The sequence below is a fragment of the Physeter macrocephalus genome, chromosome 3 (genome assembly GCF_002837175.3).
Source record: "Physeter macrocephalus isolate SW-GA chromosome 3, ASM283717v5, whole genome shotgun sequence".
NCBI lineage: Eukaryota > Metazoa > Chordata > Mammalia > Artiodactyla > Physeteridae > Physeter > Physeter macrocephalus.
Genome location: NC_041216.1, coordinates 25,330,507 through 25,355,226, shown reverse-complemented (window position 1 = coordinate 25,355,226; position 24,720 = coordinate 25,330,507). Strand labels below are relative to the sequence as shown.

Below are 24,720 nucleotides of genomic sequence, written 5' to 3'. Positions count from 1 at the left end.
AGCCCGCGCACCGCAACAAAGAGTAGCCCCCGCTCGCCGCAACTAGAGAAAGCCCGCGCGCAGCAACGAAGACCCAACGCAGCAAAAAAAAAAAAAAAATTAAAAAAAAATTTATAAAAACAAAAGACTCTAAATGTACAACGGCAATTATATGGAGGGCAAGGGTGGATGGGAAGAGGTTCAGAAAAATCTTTCATCTCTAAAAAAAAAGGATTCTGATTATCTAAAAGGGAGGGAACCTCTGCTCCAGATCTGAGTTCAATTCAAATCCTGCAACATCTTTACTATCTTCTTTTCGTGCTGGCTTAGCTCTTCACCTGCTGAAAAGGTTAGTGAAAATGCCCTGAAGCGAAAATCAAAACAAATCAAATCAACTCTCAGAGGCGATGTGTAAGGATTTTGTTGCTGGTTTCTGAAGCCCTTCACCTCAAGTTCTTACAGTGAGGGAAGTTGTGACAAACTCATCCTCTGAGTCTCATCATTTCGGTTCCAGTCCAAAGAACCTCTAAATCTAAATGTCTCTAAATGTCTCCTCTCTCTAGTCCCTGTAAAAGTCCGGCTGCTGGGTGAACTCTGGGGGGCAGGTGCCCCAGTGGTCCTCGCCATGTGCACAGAGCTCCGAAGAGCATCCCCTAGCAATGCTGAACAGGCCCTGCCGTGGGGCTTTGCTGCCTCGACAGCAAACTTACCCCTTCCCTCTTGACTGCGTCTTGTTGCTCCATCTTTGCTCTGGAAGCGCAGGGTTCTGCTTATTTCCTTTCAGCCAAAATAACAAATGCACTGAATGGCGAGAGAAGACATTCTGGCTGTACTTTGGCCAAGCCAGGTAACAGCCAATAGCATTTTTATAGGCAGGCTAAGGCAGAATAACCCTTTCGGGAACCCAGAGGTTTGTCTCGTTTTCGCTTCTTCTTTTAAGGGAGATGTCTGGGGTCTAGCTCAGCAAGTGGGCACCCCCCGGGGACTGCAGGCGCAGTGCCTTCCCGATTGGGACAGTCTGCGGTATTTCCTTACTGCGAAAGTCAGGCTCGTGGTGAGTGACTGGAAGGGTTATTTCCGTCACAAACACATGGAAAACAGCAGGTGCCAGTGACCCTACAACACACCAGGTAACACGGGGGCAGGAGATGGGGTCATTAGAGGCTTCTCAGGAGTGGTCCCTGCCAGGAAGCCTGCGGCCAAATCTCTCCACCAGGAAGTCGGCTTTTGCCCAAACTACCACACAACACTTTACTCAGAAAGTTTCTTATTTTCCTTTTTAAGGAACTCAGAGTCGCCTAGAGATGAGATTTTCTGTGTAATCATCACTATTGCAAAAGCAGTAAATATTTCAAATCCCTTTATGTGCAGGGCACGGAAAGTGAGTCACAGCTGCTTGTCTGGGTCCTCCGTGCATGGCCAGGCCCTGTCGGCCCCCTGTGCTCAGCACGTGCTCGGCTGCCATGCGGCCACCACACCAGGTCAAGTGGCCAAAATCCAGAGCGCGCTCTCAAAGCCGATGGGCTTTCATCTTTACAGGGCATGTTCCCTGTTTTATTTGCTGTGGCACAAATCCAGTTGATGTAGTCACATCTTCCCCTGTTCACCTTCAAATGACAGTTCACTGGGGGTCCACTGTGTGTCGGGCAGCGGTCTTGGCATCAGTGGCAAACTCGGGAATTGTCAACAGGTGCCTCTGTGTGGGAGGCTGAGAGGAAGGTGACCGCATGTGTGTGTGTGTGTGTGTGTGTGTGTGTGTGTGTGTGTGTGTTGGTCCCTGCATCCCCATTCACGTGGGGGGTTTGGGGGGATAGGGAGGTGTTGGGGAGCAGTGGGGGGCGGGACTGACCGTTTCCTTTCTCTAACTTCATTTCCTGTCCTTTTTCTCCTGGGTCACAGCCCTAATACCATGATTTCCCACTGAGGCTTGGCAAGACCAGAGGTTCCCAATTATTTCAAAGAGCTTTGAAAATTCTCCAAAGAAAATGCACTTTAGTTGCGGGGCGGCGGCGGGGGAGGGGTGGGGGGGGTGAAGGGAAGGGGACAGGTTGGGAAAGCAAAAGGAGCTGTCAGAAGTTTGCCACCATGGGTCATTGCCAGGCCCAGAGGAAATCAAGAGAACCACTTCTAGGCCCAGAGCTTCCACTTCGCTCCCTGGGGAGCTGAAAGCTGAGAGATGGAGTTGGTGTCGCTGATGCAGACCTCCCCTCCCCCGCCGGGGGAGGGGGGGAGGGGGTGTGTGTGTGTGTGTGAGAGAGAGAGAGAGAGAGAGAGAGAGAGAGAGAGAGAGAGATGAAGGGGGGGGAGGGGAGGGGGAGGGGGAGGGGAGGGGGAAAGGGGAGGGGGAGGGAGGGGGGAGGGGGAAGGGGGAGGGGGGACCCGCAGTACCTGGCTCTGTGGCCCTGGGGCAGCGCAGGTACAGCCTCGGCGTCACCAACGCCTCAGCGGCGGGAGCGCAGCGCGAGCGGAGAGAACACGGTGGGGAGGCCACCGGGATGCTGGGCCGCGGGGCGCTGTCCCCTCGCCCCTGGCCCGGGTCCCCCTCAGCCCTGCCCGTGGCCTCCTCAGCCCGGGACCCTCGAGCCTTGCGGCAGCCAGTAGACACCGACGGAGGGCACCTGGGGGCCCCGGAGGGCCGGGAACGGTCGGGAGTGGGCCCAGAGCTCGGGGACTGTCCTCTGTGTCCCCTGCCCTGTCCTTCCCGGCCCCGGGACCCGGGCACAGCAGCCTCGGGGTCTCAGGCCGCCTTTAGGCCCTTGGGGGAAGGGGGTCCTCTGGGGGCCCAGGGATCTGGGGGCTCAGAAGAGGGAGTGGCCCACTGGTCCGAGGCAGGGACTGTCCCTGCTGGGGTCTTGCAGGACCCTGGCGTCAGGGCGACCTGAGGTGTGGGGGCCGGGCTCGCCCATTGCTAGTGTCTTTGCACGTTTATTTATTACCCGCGGGAGCTGAACACGGGGGCGAGGAGGAGAGAGTGTCCCAGTCACTGGCCCTCGCCCTCCCACCCTGCCCTTGTCTCTGTCCTGCCTGCACTAGGAAGGGGACGTGTCCGTTGAAACCTGTTTTTGCCTTGGGGTTTAAAATGACAATAGTAAACGACACTGATTAACCCAAGGATATTTTGGCTAATTGCACGTAGCAGGCCAAGGTGTGTCACAGAAACACGCACTCATGTTTCCAAGAGACGGACCTGTGCTCGAAACTACCTCTGTCGAGAGTCAAAGAGTCACTTTTAAAGTAAAAGGAAAGTGACCAGACCCGCGTTCTGCCAGGGTCTTCCTGACTTTCTCTTTCCCACCTTCCATACAGTTTGATTCATTACAGGGAAATTATATTAGGATTTTATCATTGAGGGAGAAAAGGACCCAAAGCTAATTTTCCTCTTTCTTAGAGGGCTGTGTGCTAGGTCCACTCTAACGTGTCACAATGGGGAAAGTGCTTGCTAAGAATCCTTGCTTGTCAAGGATTCTGACATGAAGATTTGGGTCCCAGATCTCAATTCCCAAATCATTATTATTAACATATATTATTACTATTAAACGTTATTATTAACATAAAATGTAAATATGTTAGCACAGGATTTTAGAAGACTTATCAGAATGTGAAAACAGTGGTTATTGTGGGATGTGAGGTTAGGAATGATTTCAATCCTAGCAAATATTTACATTTATATGTACTGAGTCTACTACTGTCCTGGATGGGGGATACTACAGGGTGCAAAAAAAAAAAAAAAAAAGCCTTGTCCTCAAGCAGCTTAGACTCCAGTTAAGAAAGTAGAATTTAGTCAGATAAATACACTGATGAATTTATAACTATAAAAGAACTCTAAAGAAGAGGGTTGGGGGGCTGGTCAGGGAAGACTTCCCTAAAAAAGTGAACTTGAGCTGAGATGGGAAGGATGAATAGAGCTTACCTAAGCAAAGGGGGGTGGGGTGGGGATGGGGTGGTGGAGAGAGCCTTCCAGATAGGGAATAGTATGTGCCAAGGCCCTGTAGTACAAGAGAAATTGCAATCAGTGTAGCTGAAGAGCACAAAGCAGAAAGGAAGGCTGGATGGAGAAGGAGGCTGGGGAGGTAGGCAGGGCCAGACTATATTTAGCACTTGTAGACCATGTGAAGGAGCTTCATTTTTGTTCTAGGAGCAGAAAGAAGGCATTAGAGGGTGGAGGGTGACCGGATTTGTGTTTTGAAAAGTTTACTGTGGCTGCCTAGAGGAGAACTGATGAGGGGACAAGACACCAGTGGATTTGGGGAAGAGGAGAGGGAGCTGTTCTTTGCTGCAGAGCAAGTGAAATATGCCAGTGACTTGGACCTGCGTAGTGGCAGAGATTAGAGAAGCAAATGCATCTGAGAGATATTTAGGTTGTAAAATTGACAAAACTCGGTGATTGACACCAAAGGGAATTAGGAGGATTTTTGTATTACTTTTAAAATAAAACAAAAAATAAAAATGGTCTTTCTGAAAGTGAAGCTTTTCAGAATTTAAAAAAAAAAGTTTGTATAGGAAAATTTAACCAGGATGTAAGCTGTTGAATTAGCATCACAAAGCAGGTCAGCAAATCCCTGGGCTGTTCTTGAAACGGAGCAGGACCCTGTGGTGCTCTTGGGCACGGAAGCCTTTCTGTGTCCCCCGTTTCTTGTTTGTAGGGAACAGACTCCAGCCTCCATGACCGTCCCTCAGTTCCAAAGGGCAGATTCGAACAGTTGCCAATCAGGGACGGGAGGGGATGCAGAGACAAGGGAGGAACAGCCAAGAAACAATAGTGCGGCCTTGGGTCAGGGTCCTGATTCGCCTCAAGGGATACACATGACAGTATCTTTAAGCTCTTTATGGAACTAAAACCCCCAACAAATGGAAGATGTCAGCATTCTTCATTCCAGAGAAGCTTTTCAAGCAGACCATATGAGGCCAGATTAAAGGAACCACAGAAGCTCATCAGATTACCTGAGACCAGATTAAAGGAGTACAGGCCCTGCGCACACCCTAATCTTATCAGCAACCCCATCCTTGAACTATAGCTATAAAACTCCTCACCAAATCCTCCCGTGTTGGGACACAGAGTTTGTGAGGGGCACGAGCCCACTGTGTCCCCCTTTGCCTGGCAAAGCGATAAAGCCATTCTTTTCTACTTCATCCAAAACTCTGTCTCCGAGATTTGGCACTGGCACACAGATACCGAGTTTTCGGCATCATTCTGAGACCAGACGATACCAGGACTTTAAGTCACTCTTGGTCTCATCTCTACTAGGAATGTTCTGGAATTTTAAAGTTTTGTCGGGGGCCTCTATTGTGCAGACTGCTGTGGCTCCCCCAACCCATCCCCAGATCCATTTGCCCAGTCCTTCTAGTAATAGAATTTGGGGCAGGACCTGAGGCTGCCCAAAGGAAAGACTAGGTTTCCCATCACCCTTGTGGTTGGCAGGGACATACGACAAGTTCTCTCTAAAGCAACATATGCAAAGGTGTCACGTACTGGCTTTTAAGAACCTTTCTCTCTTCTTTGTTCCTTTTGCCATCCTGCTGCCTGGAATACGGGTGCCACCAGCTTGGACCACAAGGTTGAGGCCACACAGGACCGAGCAAGAAGATGGAAGGAGCTTGGGTCCCTTCCCCTTTGAAGTGCTGCTCCAGCCCAGATCACTGCCTGGACTTTCAATGAAGGAAAAACACTCCTCTTTTTCATTTTCTGTCACTTGCGGCCAAACCCATTTCTTACTGATATAACCATCAAACAGGTGCCTGAAAGTCTGTTAGGACAGAAAACGGGAAGGGACTCTTACCCTTGAAGAAGCTGTGAAGACATGTCTCTCCCTCTCTCTCCTTTCTCTCTCTCTCTCTCTCTCTCTGTATATATATATATGTATGTATGTATTTGTTTGTTTTGACTACAGCCTAAATCAGGTTTTAAAATGTGATGACATGGCTCTCAACTGGAAGTGAATGGCCTAAGAACACTCATTTTAAAGGGGAAAGTGAGAACCCCCTAGCTGCTGGGTGCAAATGTCAGTGGAGATTTATCCAGGCTGCTGTTTTCATTAGGACTGTATTTGTTTTTGTTTGTGTTCAGATTTTAAAATTGCATGGTGGTCTGCCCCAACCCTATTTTCCCCTTAAATCCTGTTATTTATTTATTTATGTGCCATATGATAGAAAGTGGGGTTCTTTAGGAACATGTGCATGCCTGCACGTGCCTCGGAGGGCACAAAACCAGGTTGCTACCAAGGTGCAGAGTGTGTGTGGATTGCTTGATTGGAGGGGGCGGGTGGGAAGGCAGGAAACAGCTCTGGGTCATCCCCATTCCAGGTGTAGATAAGGAAGAAGTAATTAGCAGGTCCCGGCATGCATCCAGCTATCTACACAGGCAGCGCTCCTGTTGCAGGGGGCCTGGTAGGATGACACAAGACTTCCCAAGCCCAGTGCCCAGTGGGGCCAGCGACACCTCGCCCAGGCCTGCCTGGATTCTGGCCATCAGAACCCAACTCTGCAACGTGCGTGGAAGGAAGAGGGAGACAACATGCCTGATCCAAACCTCTTGCTCCACAGGCCAAGATTTTATCAGATGCCCCCAAGGCAGAAAGGCTGTGGATCATGCTGACACACCTGGTGAGTAAACTTCAGAGATGATACAAGGTTCCTAAGTTTTCTTTCCAAGAATAGAATTTGACCTCACCTATCAGAGTGCCCAAGAATAGAATTTGACCTCACCTATCAGAGTGCCCATGCACTCAAGAGTGACCTTTGGGAAGCATGGACAGAATGCATGAAAGCCAGGGGGTCTCGAAGCTTCTCAGGGACCCGCGTGGCTTCGTTGGTTACAGATTACCTTGGGTGGACAACTCTTTTGTTTTTCAAACTGTGGTAAAAAACTTATAACAAAAATTTGCTTTTTTAGGTGTACAGTTCAGTAGTGCTAAGTATATTCACTGTTGTACAACCAGTCTCCAGAACTTTCTCATCTTGCTAAACTAAGGCTCTATATCCATTAAACAATAATTCCCCCCAGCTCTGGCAACCTCTGTTTTACTTTTTGTTTCTATGAACCTGACTACTTTAGTTGTTTCATATAAGTGGAATCGTAGAGTATTTGTCCTTTTGACTGTCTTATTTCACTTAGCAAAATGTCATCAAGGTTCATCCGTGTCATGAGCAAGGATGTGGAGAAACTGGAACCATTGTATGTTGCCAGTGGGAATGTAAAATGGTGCAACTGCTGTGGAAAGCAGTTTGGTGATTCCTTAAGAAGTTAAAAGGAATTACCATTTGACTCAGCAATTCTACTCCTAGATATATTTTAATGCTAAAAGAATAAAAAAAGAAACTGGCACTCAAGCAAATATATGTATATGCATATTCATAACAACGCTATTCACAATAGCCAAAAGGTGGAAACAGCCCACACGTGCTCCAATGGATGACTGGATAAACAAATTGTGATATATACACACAACAGATTATGAAGCTATAAAAAGAAATGAAGTCCTGACACAAGCCACATGAACCTCGAAAATATTATGCTAGGTGAAAGAAGCCAGGCACAAAAAGGTCACATATTGTATGATTCTATTTATATGAGAAATCCAGAAAAGGTAAATCCATAGAGACAGAAAGCAAATTGGTGGTTGCCAGGGGCTGGGGGGAGAGGGGAATGGGTACTTAATGGGTGTGGGGTTTCCTTTGCGGGTGATGCAGATGTTTTGGAACTAGATAGAGTGGTGATTATATAACACTGTGAAGGTACTAAATGCCACCGAACTGTACACTTTAAAAAGGTTAATTTTATGTGAATTTCTCCTTAGTAAAAGCAAGAGAATAAATGCTGGAATACTCTAGAATAGTATGCTACTTTGCCCATCTCTTTCTGACTCTGGGGTTAGTGACCTTACATTAATAGTGTTAAAGGATAATTTTCAAGAAAAAAGGTAAAAATTATGACTTTTTTCCTTCCAGTTTTATTGAGATGTAATTGACAGCACTGTTTGAATTTAAGGTGTACAGCATAACGGTTTGACTCTCGTACATCGCGAAATGATTTAGTGAACATCCATCATCTCCTATAGATACAAAATAAAAGAAAAAGAAAAAAATATTTTCCTTGTGATAAGGATGCTTAGGATTTACTCTCTTAACTTTCATATATAACAGTGTTCCCCAACCCCCAGTACCGGTACCAGTCCAGGCCTGTTAGGAACCGGGCCGCACAGCGGGAGGTGAGCGGCGGGTGAGAGAGTGAAGCTTCACCTGCCGCTCCCCATCACTCCCCGTCGCTCGCATTACCACCTGAACCATCCCTGCCTGCCCCCCGCCCCGTCCGTGGAAAAACTGTCTTCCACCAAACCGGTCCCTGGTGCCACAAAGGTTGGGGACGGCTGATATATAACCTACAGCGGTGTTAATTATATTTATCATGTGGTACTTTCCATCCCTAACACTTATTTATCTTATAACTGGAAGTCTGTACCTTTGGACCACCTTCCTCCAATTCCCTTCCCCCTGCCTCTGGCAGCCACTAATCTGACCTCTTTTTCTATGGGTTTGTTTGTTGTTTTTGGAGTATAATTAATTGACCTACAGCACTGTGTTAGTTCCTGGTGCACAACACAGTTATTCTATATTTCTATCCTTTTCAAAGTGATCACCACGATAAGTCTAGTTACATGAAATAGGTCACCATACAAAGATATTACATAGTTATTGACTATACTCCCCACACTGTACATTTCATGCCTGTGACTCATTTATTTTGTGAGTGGAAGCTTGTACTCTTACTCTCCCCTCATCTATTTCTCTCCTTCTCCCCCCTCCCTCCCCTCTGGCAACTGCCTGTTTGTTCTCTGTAACTATGACTCTGAATCTCTTTTGTTATGTTTGTTCATTTGTTTTGTCTTTTAGATTCCACATATAAGTGAAATCATAGAGTATTTGTTTTTCTCTGTCTGACTTGTTTCATTTAGCATAATACCCTCTAGTTCCACTGGCAAGATTTCATTCTTTTTTATGGCTGAGTAGTATTCCATTGTGCGTGTGTGTGCGTGTGTGTGTATGTGTGCGTGTATGTGTGTGTGTGCGTGTGCGTGTATGTGTGTGTGTGCGTGTGCGTGTGTGTGTGTGTGTGTATGTGTACCACCTCTTCTTTTTGGCTGTGTCTCCCAGCTTGTGGAATCATAGTTCTCTGACCAGGAATTGAACCCCCGCCCTTGGCAGTGAAAGTGCGGAGTCTTAACCACTGGACCGCCAGGGAATTCCCACCACCTCTTCTTTATTCATATTTCGATGGACACGGGTTGCTTCCATATCTTGGCTATTGTAAATAATGCTGCAGTGAACATAGGGGTTCATATATCTTTTCAAATTAGTGTTTTCATTTTCTTTGGATAAATACCCAGGAGTGGAATTGCTGGGTCATATGGTAGTGCTATTTTTAATTTTTTAAGGAACCTCCATACTGTTTTCCATAGTGGCTGGGCCAGTTTACATTTCCACCAGCAGTGTGAGGGTCCCCTTTTCCCCACGTCCTCACCAATACTTATTTTTTGTTTTTTTTTTTTTTTTTTTTGCGGTACGCCGGCCTCTCACTGCCGTGGCCTCTCCCGTTGCGGAGCACAGGCTCCGGACGCGCAGGCCCAGCGGCCACGGCTCACGGGCCCAGCCGCTCCGCGGCGTGTGGGATCTTCCCGGACCGGGGCACGAACCCGCGTCCCCTGCATCGGCAGGCGGACTCTCAACCACTGCGCCACCAGGGAAACCCTATTTTTTGTCTTTTTGATAAAAGCCGCTCTGAGAGATGTGAGGTGATATCTCATCGTGGTTTTGATTTGCATTTCCCTGATGATTAGTAATACTGAGCATCTTTTCATGTGCCTGTCGGCCATCTGTATGTCTTTGGAAAAATGTCTATTCGGATCCTCTGCCCATTTTAAAATTGGGTTGTTTGGGTTTTTTTGATGTTGAGTTGTGTGAGTTCCAGCATCAGTTACCTACAACTTGCAGAACTGTAAGCTCGAAGGTAGTACAGCGGCAGCGCGCTGCGCCAGCGGGAAGTAACGCTGTAAACAGTGCGCGACCTTCCCCCGAAGCACACACTTTCCCCTGCAGTCAGTTGAAAAGAACCTCGGTGGGAGCATCACAGATACCAGCAAAGGCTGTAAATCAATGCCACCCCCGCCTCCAGTTGGTCCGTTGTTGAACGGTTACAGCATCCCACAGATTCTAGTGCTACGTGGCGCCCCAGGACCAGAGAATACATTTCACGTGTCCGGCCTGGGGTCTTAAGGAGCAAATTGCGGAAGCCAGAAGCCCAGTGGGTGCTGCCGGGCCGCTCCAGTTCTCCTTGAAGCCAAACCCTGCAAGCGTCCGCCCTCGCTTCCGAAGCCCCCGGAGCCAGAGCTCCTCTAGGTCTCCGAGGCCTGCAGCCGCCGCCTTGCCTGGGAGCTTGTGAGAAACACAGACTCTCAGACTCCACCCCAGAGCCGCTCCTTCAGAACCTGCATTTTAACCAGAACCCCGGGTGGTCCCGGCTCTCAAGAAAGTCCGAAGCACTGCTCCGCGCTTTTCCTGAACGTGGCATCGGCGACTCTCCCTAGACACCCAGCCCCGAGGCCTCCCGGATCTGTGCCCAGCCAGGGCGGACTCACCCCCAGGGCTGACACAGCGTCGCCAGTGCTCTCCTCGTCACTCGTGTCACTCATCGTGGCGCTGGTTGGTTAACTTCAGACAGCACCTGCCCTCCGACGCCCGACGCTCCCCGTCTGCTTTTCCTCCTGGGGTGGTGGTGCCGAGACAGGGAAGAGACAGACGCTGTCTGCTGGTATTTGAGAAGCTCTCCCAGATGCAACGGGTCCAGGCAAATCCAGCGATTCGCTGGTGCCAGGGAGAAGAGAAGCTACAGAAAATGTTAGTGAAAGGGAGAGTCTGCTCCCATCTCTGACATAATGGTCATGGGAAATTCCCCACATGCTTGTTAAACAGGGACCGCCCAACAAGAGTAGGTGTGAGATTGTTCCGTCCGGAACTGGGCCTGGGGCACTGGAAACAGGGGGGAGGATCCAGCTGTGGGGGAGGGGCAGGAAGTAGTAGACCCTTCAGGGGCTCTTAGGTAACGCAAGAAAAGCTAACCGAGAATAATAACAGCTGCATATTGTAGAGCTTTCCTCTGGCGCAGTGCTTGTACTAAGCACTGGGCCTCATGTTAGTTTCATTATTCTCTCCTTTTTAGATGAAATCGAGACTGAGAGAGGTCACAGTTCTTTGCCCAGAGTGACACCATTAGGAATGGCGGAGGCCTGGTTGACCCAGTTTCTCTCCTTCCAGAGCCTCGCTGTTCACACACCTGTCTCTCCTGACCCCCTTTCTTGGACCATGGTTTGTCTGCCAAGACATGGCTGCGTGAAGACGTGGCTGCCCTCATCAGCATCACTTTACTACTCCCAGGACACTGGCCCAGAGAGATATAAGTTGCAAGTGTCATCTGGAAAAAAATAAAAGCTCAACGTAAGAGCTGTGAGTTGAGTTTTATTCAGTATCTCACTGATGACCGTGGCCCAGGATACAGCCTCTCAGAGAGCTCTGAGAAACTGCTCCGAAAGAGGTATTGGGGGAGCATATATATGAAATTTTTTGACTGAGAAATACATGTAGCCAAGCCTACCTCTTGTTAAAAGATTACTGCTAATCACAGAAAACAGATATCTCCAGTTAATGATTTTAGTGCTTTGCTATGCATGGGAAGGTGCATAGAATCTGGGGTCATCAAAATTCTTCCTTAGACATACATCTTAACTATCTAGGGCCCCATGTGCCCAAAACACAGAGTACTTCATCCTGAATTCCTTTCAGGCTATGCTATAGGTCAGGGGCTAATGACTTCATCCTTGTAGAACTGGAATTGTGGGCAACATTTTTTTGTTTCCACAAGTAACTTCTACTTCCCTCCAAGAACTTTTAAGAAAGATGCATTCTTTTTTTTTTTTTTTTTTGCGGTACGCGGGCCTCTCACTGTTGTGGCCTCTCCCGTTGCGGAGCACAGGCTCCGGACGCGCAGGCTCAGCGGCCATGGCTCACGGGCCCAGCCGCTCCGCGGCATGTGGGATCCTCCCGGACCGGGGCTCGAACCCGTGTCCCCTGCATCGGCAGGCGGATTCTGAACCACTGCGCCACCAGGGAAGCCCAAACGATGCATTCTTTAACAGAAAGCATCGTGACAGTTTACACCCCAAAATCTTTAAATTCTTCACCTCCGATGCTTACCCCACTATGCCCACTGATGCAAAACTGGGATGTCGTGATCCTTGCCCAATCCCCAGCACATTAAAAGGCCCACCTTAAACCACACTTCAAAAATGCCACTAAAGGGAATTCCCTGGTGGTCCAGGGGTTAGGGGTCCATGCTTCCATCGCAGGGGGCACAGGTCTGATCCCTGGTTGGGGAACTAAGATCCTGCAAGCTGTGCTGTGCGGCAAAAAAAAAAAAAAAAAAAAAAAAAAAAAAAAATCGCTAAATATCCCACTAAATGTCCCTCCCACTCTGAGACCCTATTAAGGCCCTGTTGGGAGTGCTTTTCCTTATCCTGCAAGCAATGCACGGCTTTGTCTTATCAACAGGCACAGGCCTGTGCGGTCACTAGGGCCTCTGCTGAGAAGGGTGACCTCAGTTGGCCCCATATGTAATAAGAGCTCAGTAAACATTAGCTGTTAGCTACTTTCAATGTCCTGACCCCATAACACCAGGCAAACCTTTTCTTCATGGAGCCTGGATTCTGCTCCAATAAGTGATTCTGAGTTTGGGGTTTTTTTTTGTTGGGGGGACCCACATGCTTCACTCAGAAAGTCATTTAGGGGCTTCCCTCGTGGCTCAGTGGTTAAGAATCCTCCTGCCGATGCAGGGGAGATGAGTTCGAGCCCTGGTCCGGGAAGATCACACATGTCGCGGAGCAACTGAGCCCGTGTGCCCCAACTACCGAGCCTGTGCTCTAGAGCCTGCGAGCCACAAGCACTGAAGCCCGCGTGCCTAGAGCCCATGCTCCACCACAAGAGAAACCACCGCAACGAGAAGCCCGCGCACCGCAACGAAGAGTAGCCCCCGCTCACCGCGACTGGAGAAAAGCCCGTGCGCAGCAAAGAAGACCCACCGCAGCCAAAACCAAACAAACAAATAAATAAATAAATATATTAAAAAATAATAATAAAAGAAAGTCATTTACCTCTTCCCCCCAAACTTCTAACTTTTTGGATGTGAAAGGCTTAAGCCCCACATGCATGCTGGACTGGCCCTAGCGTCTCACTCTGTGCCCAGAACCGGGCAGGCTCTGGGGGAACAGGCCAGGTAGAGTGGTCCCTGGAACTTCTGGTCTCTGTGGACACCGTGGCATCTCAGAGGTCTGCTTAGAAGGCCATGGAGCAGAGGGAGGTGGTCTTCAGGGTGTCTGCTGGCTAAGGGCAGAAGCAGGGAGCCAAGCAAGAAGGGAAAAGAAGGGCGTTCCAGGGAGAGGGAACAGCATGGGACAGTATGGAACTGCACTGTGATATTGTGATTTATAATCAGAAATATATATTTGGTCTTTATCCCATCCTGGCACATAGATCCTAAAATCTTGGAATTTCCTCAGCATTGAGAGTGTCTTTGTTATGTCAATGAGGTGACTTTTGGAAAAGCCCCTAGGTAAGCAAAGGATGGGGCTGGTTGCCAGGGGAACCAACCCTGTGATTATGGAGTTGGAAGTTTCAGTCCTACGCCACCAGCCTCCTGGGAGGAGAGAGGGGCTGGAGGTTGAATAAACCACCAATAGCCAATGATTTAATCAATCCTATAATGAAGCCTCCATAAAAACCCAGAAGGACAGGAAAACACAGAGGTTTGGGGAGAGTAGGACTCGGAGGACATGGAAGCTCCATGTTCTTTCCCCATACCTTGTCCTGTGCATCTCTGCCATCGGGCTGTTCTTGAATTATGTCCATGGTAATAACCAGTGATCTAATAAGTAAAATGTTTCTCTGGCTTCTGTGAGTTAATCTAGCAAATTAATCGAACCCAAAGAGGGGGTCTCCAGTGGGAATCTCCGGTCTACAGGTGGTTGGTTAGAAGCATAGGTGACAACCTGGACTTTCAGCTGGTATCTGAAGTGGGGAGACAGTCTTTAGGACTGACACCTTCACCTGAGGGTGTGATGCTGTCTCCAGGTAGACAGTGTCAGAATTGAACTGCAGGACACCCAGCTGGTCCTGCAGCTGGTGTCAGACGATTGCTTGCTGGGGCTGGGAGAAGCCACAAGCATCACCAGCATGGAAGGGTGTGCTGTTGGCTGGTGTGCTGTCTGCTGGGGTGAGGCGACCCCAGAGAGGGGGACGGGTACAGGTCAGAAGAGGCCTGAGAGCTTGGACTGTTCGCCGCATCCCCTGGAGTCCCTCAGGCCGGGTCGCCTGGCCAGACTGTGCCTTGGGTGGTACTCAGGGCCTCCCTAAGCAGGACGAGGGGGCTGGTGGGAAGGTCAGGGAAGAGGTGACGAAGGGTCACCGAGGGGAGATGGGGTGGATGGGGAGAGGCACACAGCACCTAATGAGGAGTGGAGGATCTCAGGAAGGTCTCTCAGCACTGGCCGGGAAAGGCTTCTTCCATTTTCTCACAGATAAGCACGTAGCGTCTGCTTCAAGGTATGGAGACCAAGGCAAGAGAGGGTAGCTAAAACACCCTTCCAGGTGGTTGCCCGGAAGAAGCAGGACAGGACACTGCCAATTTTGTATCGTTTAAGTCTGTGTATGCTGTATCTTTTTTTGTGTGATAATTTTATTGTTTTTATTTTTTAAAATTTCTTTTTAATTTTTATTTTATACTGGAGCATAATTGATTAACAAAGTTGTGTGAGTTTCAGGTGTACAACAAAGTGATTCAGTTACACATATACATGTATCTATTCTTTTTCAAATTCTTTCCCATTCAGGTTATTAGAGAGTATTGAGCAGAGTTCCCTGCCCTATAGTAGGTGCTTGTTGGTTATCTATTTTAAATACAGCAGTGTGTACATGTCAATCCCAGACTCCCAATCTATCCCTCCCCGCCAAGTTGCATCTTAATAATAAAATTAATATAAAATAGATGCAAGCCATTTCTAGGGGCTAGTCAATGTATTTTTAAATTAATTAATTATATTAAGACTTTATTTTCGTAGAGCAGTTTTTTAGGTTTATAGCAAAATTGAAGGGAAGATACAGATTTCCCATGTGCCCCCAGCTCCTACACCTGCACAGCCCTCCCCAGCATCAACACCTCCCACCAGTGGTACCCTTGTCATCTGGGATGAACCTGCCCTGACACATCATTATCACCCAGAGTCCAGAGTTTACATTAGGGCTCACTCTTGGTGTTGGACATCGTGTGTTTGGACAAATGTGTATTGACAAGTATCCGTCATCATAGGGTCATACAGAGTGGTTTCACTGCCCCAGAAATCCCCTGTGCTCCACCTCCCTCCCCCCAACCCCTGGCAACCACTGATCTTTTTACTGTCTCCATAGTTCTGCCTTTTCCGGAATGTCCTATAGTTGGAGTCGTACAGCATGCAGCCTTTTCAGATCGAATTCTTTCACTCAGTAATGCATTTATGTTTCCTCCATGTCTTTTCATGGCTTGATGGCTCCTTTCTCTTTAGTGCTGAATAATATTTCATTGTCTGGATGCACCACAGTTTATTTATCCATTCATCTGCTGAAGGACATCTTAACTACTTCCAAGCTTTGGACAGTTATGGATAAAGCTGCTAGGAACATCTGTGTGTAGGTTTTTGTGTGGACATAAGTTTTCCACTCATTTCAGTAAATACCAAGGAGCGTGACTGCTGGTAAGAGTACGTTTAGTTTTGTAAGAAACTGCCCAACTGGCTTCCAAAGTGGCTGCACCATTTTGCATTCCCACCAGCAATGAATGAGAGTTCCTGTTCCTCCACAACCTCGCCGGCATTTGGTGCTGTCAGTGCTCTGGATCTTGGCCATTCTAGTAAGTGGGTAGTGGTATCTTGCTGTTTTAATTTGTGTTAACTGGTGACACATGATATGGAGCATCTTTTCACATGCTTATTTGCTATCTGTGTATCTTATTTGGTGAGGCGGCTGTTAAGGTCTTTGGCCCATTTCTCAATCGGGTTGTTTTCTTATTGCTGAGTGTTAAAAGTCCACTGTAGGGCTTCCCTGGTGGCGCAGTGGTTGAGAATCTGCCTGCCAACGCAGGGGACACGGGCTCAAGCCCTGGTCCGGGAAGATCCCACATGCCCCGGAGCAGCTAAGCCCGTGCGCCACAACTACTGAGCCCACGTGCTGCAGCTACTGAAGCCCCCGTGCCCCAACTACTGAAGCCTGCATGCCTAGAGCCCGCGCTCCGCAGCAAGAGAGGCCACTGGAATGAGAAGCCTGTGCCCTGCAACGAAGAGCGGCCCCCACTCGCCGCAACTAGAGAAAGTCCACGTGCAGCAACAAAGAGCCAACGCAGCCAAAAATAAATAAATAAAAATTTGAAAAAAAAAAAGAGTCCGCTGTACATTTTGGTAACAGTCCTTTATCAGATGCGTATTCCCCCCAATCCCCAGTTTCACTGAAAAATAACTGACACACCTCACTGTATAAATTCAAGGTGTACAGCATGATGGCAGTTTACGTACATTGTGAAATGATGACAATAGGTTAGCCTCCATCATCTGGTATAGATACACAGATGTGTCTTTTGCAAATATTTTCTTCCAGCCTGTGGCTTGTCCTCTCGTTCTCTTGATAGCTGATGTATTTTTAGCTTTACAAAATCCAGAAAGTAGAACACATAAACAAGGAGCACCTTTGGGAGCAAAGTTCCCAAGATGTAGCAGTTAAAAAAAAAGACTTGAAGGCAGGGCTGCACGGGCTGCGAAGGTCTGCTCCGAACGAGGCAGCCGGCTCCGACGGCTGGTTTTGGAAGGCTGCTGCCTTCAGAGAAGAGCCCTTGTGCCCCAGCAGTTCCCGGCCACCTGGGAGCCTTAGTTGCCTTTGCAGAGGGTCACCGGGTGTCGGGATAGACTCGTGCAAGAAGGGAGACATGGTTGGTGGCTCAGTATCTGGGGTGTCTCACTCATGAGAGTTTAGCCCTAAGCTGCGGGTCCTTGGAACTTGGCTCTGTTGATCCCTCACATGGGATGGGGCCTGGGAATCTGTATTCTAAACACCACCACCCCTGCTCCCCAACCCAGACCAGGGATTCTATCAGGCAAACTCGGGAGAAGCTGGCTATGCCAACCAGGTGGCCACCTACCCGACTGCATTTGCCCACAGAGAAGGACACGGACGTGGTCTCCAGGGCCCAACAGTGTGGAAAGCTCTGGACCTGGCCCACAGCACAGGCCCGTCTGAGCCGCACTGCCGACCCACACCCACATCAACGGCCGTCGGTTTACCAAATACACAAAAGAAATATAGTTTATTTAATTTAAAATAGCAAGACTTTGGCCTTGACCCAGACGGTCAGGGTTTGCATTACAATTTTGCACGCGCACAAAACCTCCCGCGATGCCATTAGGCCGAGACGGGAAGCCTGCAAAAATGTTCTTTTCTTGCTGTGGACACAGGCAGAGCTCTGTCTGCACCCTTAACCCCGGGCCAAATCATAATCTTTATTAAAAAACAAAAACAGACAGACGCAACTCTGAAGCACAAAGAGGCAGAAAGTGTTTAGTAAACCTGAGGAAAAGACCAAGGTTCAGCAAGTGCCTGAGAAGAGGGGGGCTGGGGGCTGAGACGCAGCCCCTGCTCAGGCCGAGGTCACACAGCTGTGCCCGGGAGGTGAGGGTGGATAAACATTAACTACACTGGCCGAGAGACAGAACCCACGGGCGCCCAGCCACGTGTAAAAGGAACGCACTTTTGTCTGGCTCTGATCCGAAGCAGGAGACCCTCCTGGGCTTCGTGATGGTGCTGTTTGCAACGCTCCGGGCACCAGGACGAGCCCCTCCCCTGCCCGCACGTGTCCGCCACTCGCAGTAACACGTTCACCCGTCTGCAGAGACGGGGTGGGGAGCAGACGGAGCGAAATGGAAACACTCAGCAGCGGCAACTCACAGGTGGAATGAGCACGGGAGGGAGGCCCGGGCACACGGAGATGTTCTTCTCTGAGCCCCGAATGCCTCTGCGGGTGTTTTCCGGCTGCAGCCGGTCTGGGGAAACCCAGGTCTCAGGCCTGTCCTTAGAGGCCATGCCCAGCGGGCATCGATGTTGCACCATCTGAGCCAAGGCCTCTGGGGCCCCCCCCTTCAGAACAAGAGGTATTCGAGCATCATTCCCCCAGGGCCCATACTCTAACTCAGCCGTGAGTCATCTTCTCTTTTGCAGCAAGCAACTTCCTGAATTGCTGCTCCATTCTAGAAGCTAACGTGAGGCTCTTTACCAGCTAGGCACCCATGGTGAGGTGTAACGTCTTTAGGGGAACCCCAGACTCCCCTCACGTGGGCCATTTCTGTAAGGAGACCACCTTACTGACAAGTGGCTTTCTGTAGGGCAGCCCAGAGCTTTCTTTGAATCCTAAAGGGATGTTCACCTCTTGCTGATTTTCATAAAACCTTCTTTTTTTTTTTTTTTTGCGGTACGCGGGCCTTCCTCCGCCGCGGCCTCTCCCGTCGCGGAGCACAGGCGCAGGCTCAGCGGCCATGGCTCACGGGCCCGGCCGCTCCGCGGCACGTGGGATCCTCCCAGACCGGGGCGCGAACCCGGTTCCCCTGCATCGGCAGGCGGACGCGCAACCACCGCGCCACCAGGGAAGCCCCATAAAACCTTCTTTTAAAAAGGGAACCCAAAAGGAGCGTTTTGGACCTAGCTCTGTAGAGGATTATTCCTTTCAGAGTCTCTTCCTGTTACAGATTTTGCTTTTGAGAGTAAAAGAGGAATCAACAGTAGGGTGTGGCTTTGGTTTTAATCCAGAACCCTTTTACAGGTTCAGAAAATCAGTTTTGCAGAGTTCTCATGGGACCCAAGGGAGGGGCACCTATCGGGTTAGGTATACTTTTCTTCCCCAAGGCCCTGCACGGTGACAGTTACACCTCCCATTCTTAGCCAGTGGCTTCTGTGACTGAACAGAGAAATTGTTTTCTGACCTAAGACGAAAGGGTTGGTGGAAGAGTCATAGGTTATAGAGACACGGATGCTTCTTTTAAATCCTTTTCCTTTTAAATCACCCCATGATGCAGGCGTCACCCTCCCCAGCCAATCGCCCAAACCTTCACCTTCAGGGAGGACAGTATTTGGGTGTTCCCTAACCCTCTGGTCGCCTTTCCTATAAAAAATTAACCTAGCAAGTGAATGAGCCAGATCCTTCCCCGACTCACCCGTTTCAGTCTTTACAAGAACAGACCCAAGTGACAGTGGGGCGTCTGGGGGGACTTCTGCAGTGGCCTCTTCCTGTCCTGTTCCAGCCCTTGCTTTGGAGGGGGGACCTGCATTTGAAGTGCCTGGGGGAGACAGGAGTCTGGATCCTGGCCTCTGCTTGAAACTCAAACACAATCCATGCATCAAGGGCTGGCAGCCCCTGGAGAGAATTTGGGAGGCCCCAGGGGACCAGCTGCCCTGCGCAGCTGTGTACGGCTGTGATCATGCTGGTGACCGGGGGGGACCTCCTGGTTAAAGGTAACTGGTCCTTTCGTTGACCAGCAAAGCCATCCGAGAAAAGCCAGGCTCTCGGGGGAATCTCAATGCCCTGACAAACCAGGAGTCTGCTCCGTGATACCTCAGTTGGGGGCCACGTCGCTGGTACCCCCTGACATTTTCTTGAGGATGGGTGCCCAGTGTATATATATCTCTTTGTGCTTTTCCCACCGGTGTGGGTCCCTCCAGCTGTAAACAGTGCTGTGTGGTCGTGAGGCCGATGACGCCCGGACCGCAAGGCAACCTGGCAGTGATCAGGTACCACGGGTTTCCCTGAATCCCAGTGCAGCCCTCATGCCGACGAATTCCCCTGCGTGCAGAAGGATGCTGTGTGAGGGGGACGTGCTTGAGGGTCGAGGAGGTAGACAAGCTGAGTTTGCACTGCTCCCCACGGGGCTCAAGAGCTCTGGCAGCCGAAGGCTTACAGCGCAGCCAGCCGACGTCCCGCTCCCTGCAGAGGAGGGGACTCAGCGCCGCCTGCCCCAGGTCGGCAGCACCCACGCCAGATCTAGGAGGGGAGCAGCTCAGGTGCTTGGAAGTTCATCTGCGGCCCGCCTGGGCCCCTGAGACTCGCCCGTCGCGGAGGGCGCAGAGGCCCTGGGGGGGCCCACCGGGCTCTCGGCGGCAGCAGAAGGCTGAGGGCAGCAGGAGAGAGACGAGACGAGTCCGGACGGGGCGGGTGCAGAGCACGAACATGATGCAGTTGGCGCCCCCCTGAAAGGTGTTCCCGATCCCCTGGCAGGGAGAAAGGAAGAGGCGTGAGTGCCAGGGCCGGCGCGGGCCTGAGCAGCGCACGCAGGGAGGCCGGGAAGTGCTGGGGACCCGGGACCCGGCCCTCCACCCCTTGAGGCTGCTGTGCGGGGGACCCCGGCCACGTGGGCCTTGGGCTGAGCACCGGGCAGGCCTGGACTTGCAGGCGTGTCCCCGGGTCTTCCGGGCTGGGAAGGACTCAGGGTCAGTCAACTCTCCCGGGGCTACTCCTAGGCCACTGGACAGCAACTCAACACCCCCGGACTGCCCCCGAGCCACGTGACCTTCCACCTTCTCTCGTCAAGGCTCCCTGTGGGGCGGCGAGGAAGGCGAGGTGGGGCAGAGCCCCCGGCCTGCCTGCCTGCCTGCCTGCCTGCCTGCCGGGGACAGGGATCTGACCCTGCTGACCCCGCGGTCGGGCCGGGAGCCGCGAGGGCGGGGCGGGGGCGGGGCGGGGGCGGGGCGAGGGCGGGGGCGGGGCGGGGCAGACCTACGTGCAGAACCACAAGCACCGGGGTCCGCACTGCCGGGGAGCCACAGAGGGTCAGGACGAAGCGCACGGTGCTCCAGACCCGGAGGCAGACGAAGATGAGCGGAATGAGGACCAGCTTCTTATCGGCCGCGGAGGCGCGGCGCTGGAGCTGGTGCGCCCGGGACACGAGGGGCCGGTACTCGGAGAGCGCCTCATGCTGCGCGAGGAACACAGAGAGCAGACGTGAGCGACGGGGCCCTCCCGCCCCCTCCAGCCCCACCACAGGCTGCCCTCCCCCCGGGGGGACGCGGAGGTCGGGAGCCGCGCAGTGCCTGAGGCCGGCAGCCCAGGTTCCCACCTCTGGCCCGTCTCCTCCATCCACTGTCTGCTCCACACCCCACGTGGGTGTCTAAGGCACGTCGGAAACTTCTCAGGTCCGAAACACATGCCTGCTCTCGAACCCCAGCCTGCTGCATGCTTCCCCATCTCAGCTAACGGGAGCTCCGTCCTTCCAGCCGTCCAGGCCCCAAACTTGGGAGTGGCCTTTGGTCCCTCTCTCTGTGCCACAGCTCACGTCCGATCCATAGGCAAGCCCTGCAGGCCCTGCCTTCAAAACAGACCCAGACCTGGATGTCCACTGCCACTGCCACCAGCCGGGTCCAAGCACCACCACCACTTCTCTGGAGAGTTGCCGCTGCTTCTTCGCGGGTCTCCCTCTGTCGCCCTGACCACCCCACCCTGTACCCCCTGCAGTCTCACTCTCAACACAGAAGCAGCGTGGCTCCTTGAAAGCCTAAGTCGGATCAAGCCAGTCTTCCACTCAAAGCTCTTGGTGTCTCCCCATTTCACACTTTCCTCACGATGTCCCCAACCCTAGTCTAGCTCTGACCTCATTCCTGCTATGTACCCCCTGTTTACTGTTCTCCAGACACACGGGCCTCCTAATGCTCCAAACATGCCAGGCACACCCCACCCCAGGGCCTTTGCACAGGCTGCTCCCTCGAGCTGGAATGCTCTTCCCCAGCCCTCTACGTGGCTCACTCCCTCACCCTCTTCAAGTCTCTGCTCCAGTGTCGCCTTCTGGATAACGGCTATCCTGACAACCTATTTAAACTGCAAAGGCGTTTCCCAGGTGGTCCTGTCCCCACCTCCAGCTCTTTATCCTTGTCTGCTTTTCATAGCTCTTATCATCCTCCTTCCTGGACGCCATTCACCCTCGTTTATCAGGCCCATCGCTCATGGTCATCCTCCTCCTCCAGAAGGTAAGACCCCCCCTGCCCCCCGGCCCTGCTGTGTCCCCCCACCCCGCCGGCCCGCCCCACAGCAGGGGCTCTGCCCGAAGCTGGGACAGGAAGAAAAGGTGAGCAGCCGCCAGCTTTGGTTTCCCCCGCTCCTCGGAATGCCCTTCAGTGACAGGAAAGGCAGTTCCAGATCACAACCGAATTTGTAAAAATAGATGAAAAAAACACTGCTCCATAACAAAGATGCGTTTTTGAGCCTGGTCCTCTGTGGGGGACACTGAAGGCGCAGGTGAGGAGAAGAGCCACACCCCTTGGCATCTCTGAGCACCCAAGCTGCTGCAGCTCACCTGCTCAGAGCACCTGCTTCCTCCCTGGGGCCTTCAGCACCCAGAGAACGGCACCACCCACCCCCTCCAGGATCACACGGGTGGGCGGGGGAGCCGGGCACTAGCCGGGCGCCAGCCAGGGCTGCTGGTCCGCTCTTTCTCAGGGCAAAGCTCGCCCAGTGCATTTATTTTTAGCTCTCCCTCCTAGCGAGAGGCAGGGAACGACCCGCCCATTCTCACCTCCCTGCTCACTAGTATTCCTTTTCTCTGGAAACACCCGCAGAGTTGAAGGAGAGGACCGTTCTCACATGGGGGGGTCAGCCTCACAGGCAGGGCCCCAGCCTTCCTGCCGCCGCTACAGGAAGGGCAGGGAGGAAGATGGACACACGAGGGACTTCCCTGGCGGTCCAGTGGTTAAGAGTCTGGGCAGGAGGGAGAGCTGGCGGTGCCACTTTAAAATCTGGTGGTCGGGGGACTTCCCTGGCCGTCCAGTGGTTAGGACTCTGTGCTTCCACTGCGGGGGGCACGGGTTCGTTCCCTGGTCAGGGAGCTAAGATCCCGCATGCCCCGCAGCATGGCCAAAAAAAAAACACACACAAAAAGGCAGCTGGGGGAGGGCATGGGGAGGTCCTGGGCAGAGCCTGGTGGGGCTCCTGGGAGCTTTCATCGGGAAGCCCGGAACCTTCCCAGGGCAACAGAAAAGAGGAGGTGAGAAGGGTAGCCCCAGACCAGGCAGGAGGCCAACTAAAAAACCCCAAGTAGACAAAGAGGATCTCAGACCCATCGGTAAGCCCTGCCAGCATCTCTGTCAACGACTCCAAGCTGAGCCAGAAGAGGGCGGCAGGGAGGGGTGAGAATCAGGTGCATTTTGGAGTAAAAAGAGACCCCAAAGTGTGCATCCCACATACAGGCTGGCGATCAGGTGTCAGACAGCTGCTAGGAGCGCCCTACACACTTGGAAATGACCGCTGAGCCAGCAGCACACCCGAAAGTCAAAAGTTGGGGACCTTCTTGCCTACAATTACAGCCTTGAAAACTCAGAGCAAAAAAGAAACACAGGCACCACACCAGCAGAATGAGCTTGGAAGTCTATCCCCAGAGCTTTCACGGTGTCACTGCTCCAGGCCCGTTTCATCTGCCATCGTAATTACACTTCTGCCTCCTCCTAGGAGGGCAGGATCCATGCCTGAGTTCTCGTTAGCGTTCCCACCGACACACAGCTTTTGTGCATAGTAGATGCTCAATAAAAACGCACTGAATGAATGGTTGAGCGGACCAACGGATGGGCTAATCTGAGGCTTTTGGGGGTAGCAGTTTGCTTGTGGCTAGGAGAAGGCCCATACTTTACATGTGCGGAACCGCTAGTCCAGGGCAAGGAACAACCTGGCCAGATTATCAGAGGGAGACCATTCTTTCCTAGAATTTCTGGCCAGAAGTCTAGGAGACTTCAGAGCAGCCCAGCCTATTGACTTATGAATTCCTGAGAGCCTGAAAAGTCTACCACTTATACTATTTTAATCACCAAGGAGAAAGAAGTGAGTTATTTGTACCGCTGACTGTGGAAGCCTGTGGCCTCCCCTCCCCAGGGGCACGCCACTTCAATTCTTATTTGGCCACTGCTCATCTTGCATCCAAATTCCTCTCCGGGTTAAGCGACCGCGGCGATCTGTCCACGGGGGGGCAGTAGAGAGCCGCGGCCCAGAACACAGGCTGCGCCCGCAGCCTCCTTGGTTTCACAGCAGCTCGGTCAGAGTTGGGCGAGTCTGGGGAGCCCCTTAACTTCGGCGAGCCCCCGTTTCCTCATCCACAAACGGAGGATAACAGGACCCGCTCCCGACAGGGCTGCATCATTAGCAAACCAGACAACCCACGATGCTTATTAATTCAGCGCACGTCACGGTGCCTGAGGCACAGCAAACCCTCCGTCAGGCTGGTCGGTCACCAGTCCCGTCCCCTCCGGCCGCCAACCCCGAAGCCGGGACACAGTGGCCACACAGAGCGCTGGGCCGGGGCCCCGTGGGGCACCTACCGCTCTGCGGATGTGCTTCCGGATGAGGAGGTAGAGCACAGGCAGCGTGACGTAGGCGAGAAGCTCCCACGCCTTCCCGGTCAGCAGCAGCCACAGCACGCGGTCCTCCGCCTCCAGGTCGACCCAGCACCAGCCCACGGACACGTCCGAGGCGTCGTAGCCGATCTTCTTTAGAGCGACAGCCGCCACGGTGATGACCAGCGGAACCCCCCAGCTGAGGGATAAGGAGCAAACGGGAGGCGGTGGGGTCACACCCGCTCCCGGCAAAGCCAGCGAGGGCCGAGGGAC

At 51.9% G+C, this 24,720-nt stretch overlaps 1 protein-coding gene across 15 annotated transcripts in view; it reads right to left on the bottom strand.

Moving 5' to 3' along the window:
- SLC2A5 (solute carrier family 2 member 5) overlaps positions 1–24,720 on the bottom strand; it is a 61,889-nt gene that overhangs the window by 23,370 nt on the left and 13,799 nt on the right. For 8 of the 15 annotated variants that reach the window (XM_055083793.1, XM_028487872.2, XM_028487873.2 and 5 more), the window contains exon 2: positions 24,433–24,646. The exons of 2 other annotated variants lie outside the window; for them this stretch is intronic. In XM_055083793.1, the coding sequence (XP_054939768.1) occupies positions 24,433–24,646 (214 nt within the window). Of the gene's footprint in view, positions 1–689; positions 1,016–24,432; positions 24,647–24,720 lie in introns of those variants that run through there. 5 more of the 15 variants (XM_028487877.2, XM_007110297.3, XM_028487880.2 and 2 more) reach the window with 3 other exon arrangements.